This window comes from Tamandua tetradactyla, chromosome 12 (genome assembly GCF_023851605.1).
Source record: "Tamandua tetradactyla isolate mTamTet1 chromosome 12, mTamTet1.pri, whole genome shotgun sequence".
NCBI lineage: Eukaryota > Metazoa > Chordata > Mammalia > Pilosa > Myrmecophagidae > Tamandua > Tamandua tetradactyla.
The window spans coordinates 10,211,291-10,221,905 of NC_135338.1; the positions used below are offsets into that span (position 1 = coordinate 10,211,291).

At 36.6% G+C, this 10,615-nt stretch overlaps 1 protein-coding gene across 13 annotated transcripts in view; it reads right to left on the reverse strand.

Annotated features, from left to right (window-relative positions):
- Window positions 1–10,615, reverse strand: part of KTN1 (kinectin 1) — a 191,895-nt gene that overhangs the window by 20,176 nt on the left and 161,104 nt on the right. For 10 of the 13 annotated variants that reach the window (XM_077122550.1, XM_077122551.1, XM_077122562.1 and 7 more), the window contains one exon: window positions 607–687. The exons of the other annotated variants lie outside the window; for them this stretch is intronic. In XM_077122550.1, coding sequence (XP_076978665.1) covers window positions 607–687 — 81 coding nt within the window. The remainder of the gene's footprint in view (window positions 1–606; window positions 688–10,615) is intronic. 13 annotated transcript variants of the gene reach the window in all.

Below are 10,615 nucleotides of genomic sequence, written 5' to 3' on the forward strand. Positions count from 1 at the left end.
AAGGTCAGTGGTTTTTGGATTTGGGTTTTGCTAATAAAACTCTACTATAAAATATAATAAACAGGCCTGTCTCTCTTTAGCTGGTTGGTAAAAATAAAAGCAGATTCCTATACAAAGATCATAATGCATATGCTACATGCATGGGAATGGGAATCTTATTCATCTCACCTGACAAGCAAAAAAACAAACAAGAAACAAATCTCAGTAGTCAATGATAAAAACCCAACTAGTTTCTGTTTCTGAACAATCTCAATGATGTATATGGGGGTATCACAAACCAATCAGTTTCTACCTATCTACAGCACCAGTTCTTAATATCTTAAACTCAGGCTAAAAAGAGAATAAGGGATAATTACATATTCAGATCAGAAATTATGATACATAGTTAAAGAAATGGCAAGAGCTTTAGACACAAATCAAACCCAAGAAAGATATAGCACTTCCAAAAAAATTTACACAAGATAAAATCACCTTTCTATACTGTATTAAAATATTGTTTTACTCATAACATATCCTTTATCTTTCCCAAGTTCATAAAGACAAATCTTGATTCACTTCTTTTCCCATGTTTGTTTAAAATACAGAACTGTCATTTCTTGAACAAACCTTAACCTCCTCTGAATCTGAAGTTTCAGCCATATATTCTTTTGCCTTCTTTTCAAATCCACACAGCCATTCACTATAACTCTAGGGGGAAAAAAGTGAAGGAAAAAAATTTCCAAAAATATCTTAATAAAATAGGTGAAAATATTTAAAACCTGCATATATGCAAATACCACCCCACCCCTCTGGAAATTTCAATGAGGAATATAACTGTTGCATAATTTAAAACATAAACCAATCTTGAAAATATGCCTATGTAAGAATGCAGCCCCAATCAAGATGAGGGAAGTGAGAAGCTTCAGGGTTCTGTCTCCCCACAGAAGCTTTGAACAACCCACAAGAAGTGGCAGAACCATCTTTCTCAAAGCTCCAGAAAACAATTAAAGGTTAGCAGAAACAGAGTGAGTGCTGAACCAAGAAAAAGGCTACTGAGAAGAGGTTGATTCTCAAGGTGCCCAGGTGTCCCCTCAACCATCCCTGTACTGGCTCAGCAGCCCATGATTCCAATATGGGTCTCTGGTCCTGGTACAGACGGGGTAGAGTAACCCTCATGTACATAACGGAAACATGCTTGGCACAATGCAACTGGTGGCAGCCTCAGAGAGTGAACCAGGATACTAGCTGCCGGTCTGCAGTCCCAGAACTGGTTCTGCATGGAGAAAGCAGCTCAGGGAACTTTCCTACAGAACACTGTAGGAGAGCAGTTAAGTTGTAGTTGCCTGGGACAAAAGATTGGTGGTTCTGAGACATACAGTACAGTGCCCAGGACCATGATGAAACTGTTTCCTAATGGCTCAGAGTCTAAATTCCAGCAATAACACACCAAAACATAACAACATTCAGGTTTCAATGAAAGATTTTTACAAAACACACAAAGACTTAGTTAGGGCCCAGGTAAAAACCCAGGCACAAGAAAAGATTGGCCCAGGTAAAGGAAAAGGTTAAAATATTATAAACCATAAACGAGGAGGATCAGACCCGGAACAAACCAGACAGGATTTTAAAAGAACAGTCCCGGGCGGGCCACAGTAGCTCACTGTCAAGAGATCTCACCTGCCATGCCAGGGACCCGACTTCAATTCCAAGTGCGTGCCCATGCAAAAAAAAAAGTTATACTCAAAGAGTTAAAGGAAACATGGACAAAGAACTAAAGGAAATCAGAAAAATATAAACAGAGAGATGGAAATCATACAAAGTAACCAAACAGAGCTGAAGACCATAGAAACTACAATTAAAAATTCCCTGGTAGAGTTCAATAGCAGATTGGAGCTGGCAGAAGATATAATCAATGAATCTGGCAGAAGAATTGGTGAACCTGAAAACAAGACAACTGAAATCACCCCATCTGAGGAGGAGAAAGAGGAAACATTTAAAAAGTGAACAGAGCCAGAGGAATCTGGGGGACACTATCAAATATATCACTATATGCATTGAGTGAGAGTCCCTGAAAGAAAGGAGAGAATATTCAAAGAAATAATGGCTGAAAATATCCCAAATCTAAAAGACTTTAATCTACATATCCAAGATGCTCAAAGAACTCCAAACGGGATAAACCCAAATAGACCCAAACCATAGTATATTATAATCAAACCATCAAATGCCAAAGGTAGAGAATACTGAAAGCCACAAAAGAGAAGCCATGTCACTTAAAAAGGAGCCTCAATAAGATTAAGTTCCAGTTTCCTGATGGAAACAATGGAGGCAAGAAGGCAGAGGAAAGATATTTAAATTGCTGAAAGCAAAAATCTGGCAACCAGGAATTCTATATCCAGTGAAACTGTCTTTCAAAAATGAGGGAAAAATTAAGACATTCCCTGGCAGATAAAAGCTGCAAAAGTTTGTCACCACTAGTCTGGCCCTATAAAAGAAAGAGAATTCTACCAGTTAAAAGGACAAGACAATAAATTAAAGCTAAACGAAAAAATGAAAATTTCTGGTAAGGGTAATAATATGGATAATTACGAATGCTAGTACTATCATATTTTTGGTTTGTCATTTTTTACTTCCTACAGGATTTAAAAGGCAAATGCACAAAATGAAATAAGAAATTTGTGGTTCTGAATTCTTAACATAAAAATATGTAATCTGTGACAAGAACTACAGAAAGATGGGAGTCAGAAGGGATAAATAACCACAGTTTGTGCATACTATCAAAGTCAGTTTCAAAGCAAGTGAGTTTTTTTTAGATTTAGGATGTTAAATTTAAGCCCCCTGTAACTACAAAGAAAATACAGAAAATAAGCAAACGCAATAAGAAACAGAAATTAGACTATACATTGCCAGGGGCAGGGGTGGGGAAGGAGGGAACATGGAAGTTAATGGATAACGGACGTAAGATTTCTGTTTGAGGAGATAGGAAGGCTTTACTAATGGAAGGTGAGGAGAGTACCAAACAGTGAATGTTAATTCCACTGAACGGTGTGCTTTAGAGTTGTGGAGATGGGAAAGTTGAAGGTGTATAGATGTCACACAGACAACACAATTTAATGCAATAGTGATTTTGAATAAGATCTGAGGGAGGAGAAAAGGCTCAAAAGGACATTATTGGAACATATTTAAAAACTGGCATATAGACTAAGCTTTTAGCAATGTCAAATTTCTCAAATTTAATAACTGCACTTGAGGTAATTACATTAAGTGAATAGCTTCGGTCTTCGAAAATGCACATGGCAGCATTACGTGTTCAAAGCATGAGGTATGCAACTTACACTCAAATGTTCAGACAACTAATAAACAGAAAGGTAGCTGGAAAGATAAAAATGCGGCAAAATGTTAAAACAGGTGGATTTGGGTAACTGGAGAGATGGGGAGTAGGAGTAGATTGAATTCTCTAAATAGAGATTGTATTTTTTTTGTAGCGGTCCTTTAAGTTTTAAAGTATTTAAAAATAGAAAGTTTATATTCATGCTAGTATTCAAACAGAATCTTATTTATCCTGAACAAGAATATGAGAAAATGAATTCCAGATCTGTGGGCAAAGACTTGGGTTCAAATCCAGCCTATACTATTTACTAGCCCCATTACTACTACAGTCAACAAAATCCAACATCCTTTCCTAATAAAAACACTTCAACAATTAGGAATTGAAGGAAAATTTCTCAATATCATAAAGGGCATATATGAACAACACATAGCCAGCATCATACTTAAAAGTAAGAAATTGAAAGCATTCCTCCTAAGATCAGGAACAAGACAAGGATGCACACTGTCACCAGTATTATTTAACACTATATTAGAAGTTCTAGCTGGTGTGATTACACAGGAGAAAGAAAGAAAAGGTATCCAAATAGGAAAGGATATAGTAAAACTTTCATTATTTGCAGATGACATGATCCCATACTTAGAAAACCCTCAGAAATCTATGGCAAAGCTACTTGAGCTAATAAACAAATTCAGCTAAGTGGCAGGGTACCTGATTAATGTACAAAAATCAGTAATGTTTCTATACACAAGCAATGAACTTTCTGAAGTGACAATCAAGGAAAAAATTTCATTCAAAATAGTGAAGAATCAGGAGAATCAGGTATCTAGGAATAAGCCTAACCAGGGATGTCAAGGACTCATACACAGAAAATCATGAAAAAATTGCTTAAAAAAAAAAAAGACTTTCTAAATAGATGGAAAGACATTTCATGCTCATGGTTAGGAAGGCTGAATGGCATTAAGATGTCAGTTCTACCCAAACCGATCTAGAGAGTCAATGAAATACCCATCAAAATCGCAATAACCTACTTTGAAGACATGGAAAAGCTGCTAATCAAATTTATATTGATGGGAAAGAGACCCCAAATAGCTACAGATATCCTAAAAAAGAAGAGCAAAGTGGAAAGACTATCACTTCCTGACTTTAAAGCTTACCATAGAGCCACGGTGGTCAAAACAGCATGGCATTGGCACAAAGACAGAAGGACTGACCAGTGGAACAGAATCAAGAGAGCAGACATTGACCACCAAATTTATGGACATTTGATCTTTGATAAGGCCCCCAAATCCACTAAATTCGGACAGAATAGTCTTTTCAAGAAATGGGCATGGGAGAACTGGATCACAATAGCCCAAAGAATGAAAGAGGACCTCCACCTTACACCCTATACAAAAATTAATTCAAAATGGATCAAAGACTTAGATGTAAGAGCCAGTACAACAAAAATTCTACAAAAAATGTAGGGAAACATCTAGTAATAGGAGGTAGCTTCTTAAACTTTACACCTAAAGCACAAGCTGCAAAAGAAAAAAAAACAGACAAATGGGAACTCTTTAAGATCAAGAGCTTCTGTGCCTCCAAATGAAAACAGACAGAAAGTGATGATAAAGACTGAGATGGTATAATCTAGGAATGCCTAGAATGTACAATGATAATGACTAAATGTACAAATAAAAAAACTTTTTTGCATGAGGAAGAACAAAGGAATGTCAATATTGCAGGGTGTTGAAAATAGATGGTAATTCGTATTTTAAAACTTCAACTTATGTGTGAGACTAAAGCAAAAAATGTTTGGTACAAAATTTATATTTTGACTAGTACATCTCCTAATATAACTTATATGGACAGTTTGACTGAACACCATAAGTGCAAGGAACCTTGAGCAGGGAATGAGATGTTGTAGGTTTGTCCAGAGTGATGCCCTGATAAATCCCAGAGTGATTTGAACAGTGAATAAAAAAGTATTTGCCCATTTGCACCCTGACTCAATAAATAAACCATTAAGATGGAATGGTTCCCAGCATTTGAAAAAAAAAGTTATTTGCCATGTCCCCTTGGGGGAATGGTGAGAACGGGGGAAAATTCAACTTCCCCATGTGGAGAATTCCTGATATTCTCACAAGCAGTGGGGAAAACAAAAGCAATAGGCTGAGCCCTCAATCTTGGGGGTTGTTCACATGAAAATTAACCCACAAAGGATAGGCTAAGCCCACTTAAAATTAGGCCTAAGAGTCACCCCCAAGAAGAACCTCTTCTGATGCTCAGGTGTCTCTCTCAGCCAACACAACAAGCAAACTTATGGTCCTCCCCCTCTCTGTGTGGGACATGATTCCCAGGGGTGTAAAACTTCTTGGTAACATGTGACAGAAATCCTAGAATGAGCTGGGACTTAGGATCAAAGGACTGAGAAATCCTTCTCGACCAAAAAGGGGAAGAGATAAATGAGACAAAATAAAGTGTCAATGGCTGAGAGATTTCAAACAGAGTTGAGAGGTTATCCCTAAAGCATTATATAGATATCATCTTTTTAATTAGGGTATATTGGAGAGGCTGGAGGGAAGTGCCTGAAAATGTTGAGCCATGTTCCAGTAGCCATGTTTCTTGAAGATGACTGTATAATGATACAGCTTTCACGATGTGACTGTGTGATTGTGAAAACCTTGTATCTGATGCTTTTATCTACAGTATGGACAGATGAGTAAAACATGGGATTAAAAATAAATAAATAATAGGGGGAACAAATGTTAAATTTAGTAGACAAATGTTACTGATCAATGAATAGGAGTGGTAAAGGGTATAGCAAAAAAATGGGGATGCAAAGGCTAAAATATAGTGGGTGGATAGAAATACTAGCAATCAATGAGAGGGAGGGCTAAGGGGTATAGTATGTATGAGTTTTTTCTTTTTTATTTATTTTTCTGAATTGATGCAAATGCTCTAAGAAATGATCATGGTGATGAATATACAACTATGTGATGATATTGTGAGTTATTGATTAAATACCAAGAATGGAATGATCATATGGTAAGAATGTTCATGACTGTATGTTATGTTTAAAAAAAATCAAATTAAAAATTTTTTTTAAAAAAGAGCTTCTGTGCCTCAAAGGGCTTTGTGAAAAAGGTGAAGAGGCAGCCAACTCGAATTCTTGATATTCCCACAAGCAGTGTGGACAACCAAAGCTATAAGCTGAGCCCCCAGTCTTGGGGTTTGTTCATGTGAAACTTAACCCCACAAAGGATAGGTCAAGTCTACTTAAAATTTAGGCCTAAGAGTCACCCCCAAGTGAGCCTCTTTTGTGGCTTCTCTCTCCAGCCAACACAATAAGTAATCTCACCACCTTCCCCCTGTCAATGTGGGACATGACTTCCAGGGGTGTGAACCTTCCTGGCAACATGGGACACAAATCCTAGAATGAGCTGAAACTCAGCATCAAGGGATTAAAGAAAACCTTCTCAACCAAAAGGGGGAAGAGTGAAATGAGACAAAGTGTCAATGGCTGAGAGATACCAAACAGAGTCGAGAGGTTATCCTGGAGGTGATTCTTACACATTAAGTAGATATCACCTTGTTATTCAAGATGTAATGGTGAAGCTGGAGGGAACTGCCTGAAAATGTAGAGCTGTGTTCCAGTAGCCATGTTTTTTGAGGATGATTGAATAATGACATGGCTTTCACAATGTGACTGTGTGATTGTGAAAACCTTGTGTCTGATGCTCCTTTTCTCTACCTTGTCTACAAAGGAGTAGAACATATGGAATAAAAATTAATAATAGGGAGAACAAATGTTAAAATAAATTTAGTTTGAAATGCTAGTGATCAATGAAAGCGAGGGGTAAGGGGTCTGGTAGATATAATTCTTTTTTTTCTGTTTTGGTTTTATTTCTTTTTCTATTGTCTTTTTATTTCTTTTTCTGAATTGATGCAAATGTTTTAAGAAATGATGAATATGAAAGCGAGGGGTAAGGGGTATGGTAGGCATAATCTTTTTTTTTTCCTGTGTTCGTTTTATTTCTTTTTCTATTGTCTTTTTCTGAATTAATGCAAATGTTCCAAGAAATGATGAATATGTAACTAAGTGATGATATTGTGAATTACTGATTACGTATGTTGATGTTTTATTTGGTTTAATTTTTTAATTAATAGATAAATTTTAAAAAGAGAAATGATGACTATGCAACTAAGTGATGATATTGTGAATTATTGATTATATATGTTAATGCTTTATTTTGTTTGTTAAATTTTTTTTAATTAATAAATAAATTAAAAAAAAGAGGCAGCCAACTCAATGGGAGAAAATATTTGGAAACCACATACTGGACAAAAGCTCGATATCCTGTGTACATTAATAAATTATACAGCTTGGTAACAAAAGAACAAACAAGCCAAGTATAATATGGGCTGAGGAAATAAACAGGCACTTTTCTGAAGAGCAAATACAGATGGCTACAAAGCACATCAAGAGCTGCTCATCTACACTGGCTATAAGGGAAATGCAAATTAAGATGACAGTAAGATACCACTTACTCTACTTTGCTAGCTGCCAGAATGCAACACAACAGAGACGGATTGGCTTCTAATAAAAGATGATTTATTTCGTTTGTTCTTCAGAGGAAAGGCAGCTAACTTTCAACTGAGGTTCATTCTTACGTGGGAAGGCACAGGGTGATCTCTGCTGGCCTTCTCTCCATGCCTCTGGGTTCCAACAACTTTCCCCAGGGAGATTTCTTTCTGCACTTCCAAGGCCTGGGCTGAGCTGCCAGTGCTGAGATGAAGTATGCTGAGCTACTTGGGCTGTGCTATGTTGAACTCTCTCATTTAAGCACCAGCCAATTAAATCAAACATCATACATTGCAGCAGGCACGCCTCCTAGCTGACTGCACATGTAATCAGCAACAGATGAGGTTCACATGCCATCGGCTCATGTCCACAGCAATTTAACTAGACATCTTCACCAGGCCAAGTTGACAACTGAATCTAACTACCACACCACTTCACACCTATAAGAAGGCTGCTACTAGACAATCAGAAAATTATTAATGAGAAGATGTGGAGAAATTGGAACACTTATGCACTGTTGGTGGGAACTGTAAAATGGTTCAGCTGCTATGGAGGTCAGGTTGGTGATTCCTCAGAAAACTAAATGTTGAGTTGCTCTATGACCCAGCAATACAACAGTCAATAAATACTCAGAAGAGTTGAGGGCAGTGACGCAAACAGACATTTGCACACTGATGTTCATAGCAGCACTATTCACAATTGCCAAGAGATGGAAACAATCCAGGTGTCCATCAAAAGATGAACGGATAAACAAAATGTGGAATATTATGCAGCATTTAGAAAACACGATCTCCTGATACATATGACACCTGGATGAACCTTGAGGACATAAAGCTGAGTGAAATAAATCCAACACAGAAGGACAGAGACTGTATGATTCTGTTATTATGACTCTGATAAAGCTCCACCAGTGCTCTGGAGCAGCCAGAAGGAAAAATCTAAGATGAGGGCATGGTAGCCTACGACAAACTCTGGGACCTGTTCTGTAGCTCCTTGTTGAAGTGTGCTTTGAAAATTACTGCTTTTTTCTTTCTTTTCTTTGTGCGTATATATAAATATATATATATATGTTATATTTTACAATAACAACAAAAACTGGTAAAAAAAATCTATAGGCAGCTATAGTAATATTAGATAAAATAAAGTTCTGAAATTAAAAATTTGAAGTATTTAGTAACAAAGCTCACTACTATAGCAAAGCTGACATTTGTAATAACTTTTTACTTGATATTTTGAGAACACAGTTATGATAGTTAATCAAATGGTATTTAAGATAGTGTTTAATATTTAGAATTTAAGAAACTGATACTGCATCTACAGATATTTTTCCTTCCTTGATTTAATTTTGAATCGGTTTATGAAACATATTGTACAAACAGGCTTTATGACGATTATTTAGATTTTTTTTAATGCCTATGGATAAACAAAGATACCCATTTTACGTGCTTAAGATTTTCATATGTCAATTGTAAAAATATTTGTATCTACAAATTTTGCTGATTTCAGGAAAATGTTTAGTAATGTAGGTCATTACTATAGCAATGCAGATAATTTTTAAGAACTTTCTACTTGATATTTTGAGAACATTCACAGTTTTGACAGCTAAGCAAATGGCATATAAGTTAGTGCTTAATACTTGGAATTTAAGAATTTTGCTACCTGAATTTGTAGATTTTTTTCCTTATTGCCTTAATTTTAAATTGATTTATGAAATCTAATGTACAAACACAGGTTTACAATGATTATATAGATATTTTACATATGCCTATGTTTAAGCTAACTAAGATATCCATTTTTGGTGGTTCTAAGTGTATTGTTTTCTTAAAAAAAAAAAAAGAATGTAGAGTTAAAGATACTGATTAGTGTATATACTTGAGACCTTCAGCAGTTGTATGAGATCAAAGGTAGAGACGTTTATTATGTCTAGAAACTAAATTTTCTGTAATACGTGGTCTGAATGAGCCTCTCTGGATAGCTCACTTAGACAGCTGGACTCCTGGAGTCCAGAACAGGAACAAGGCCTTGTAATTCTCTATGGTTTGGTGTAATGTCAGGATACATCTCAGACTATAGTGGGCTGATAGTTAAAAAGTATTGGCAGAGTCCCTTGAGAACTGAAGGGGGAAATATATATAATTAAAATATATTTATATATTTAATTTTAAATTTATATATATATATATATTTTTCTTTTTTCTTAAACTCTCCCATCTGGGTAATCCTGGGTACTCTCCCAACCACTGGGGACTTACAAGAGGCCAAGCCCTGGATTTTGAGTCTTGCTTTTATGAAATATACTTCTGTAGGAGAGAAGTTAAGACTACTCATAATGAGCCTAAAAGTTGCTTCCAGGAAGCCTCTTTCTTGCTCAGACGTGGCCTCTCTCTCTCTCTCTCTCTCTCTCTCTGTCTCTCTCTCTCTCTGTCTCTCTCTCTCTCTCTCTAAGCCTGAATTTGCAAGGAAAGTCACTGTCTTCCCCTACACGCAGTACAAGCTATTCAGGGGTGAAAATCTCCCTGACAATGTGGGGCGTGACTCCCAGGGACAAGTCTGGCCTTGGCATGTGGGATCAACAACGCCTTCCTGACTAAAAAGCGGAAAAGAAATATGATAAAATAAGGCACCAGTGGCCAAGAGAGATCAATTGGAGTCAAGAGGCTGTTTGTTCTGGAGGATATTCTTATGCAAGCTTCAGTTAGATAGCTCCAATTGCCATGGTTTGCTAAACTCCAATCAACATCACTTCA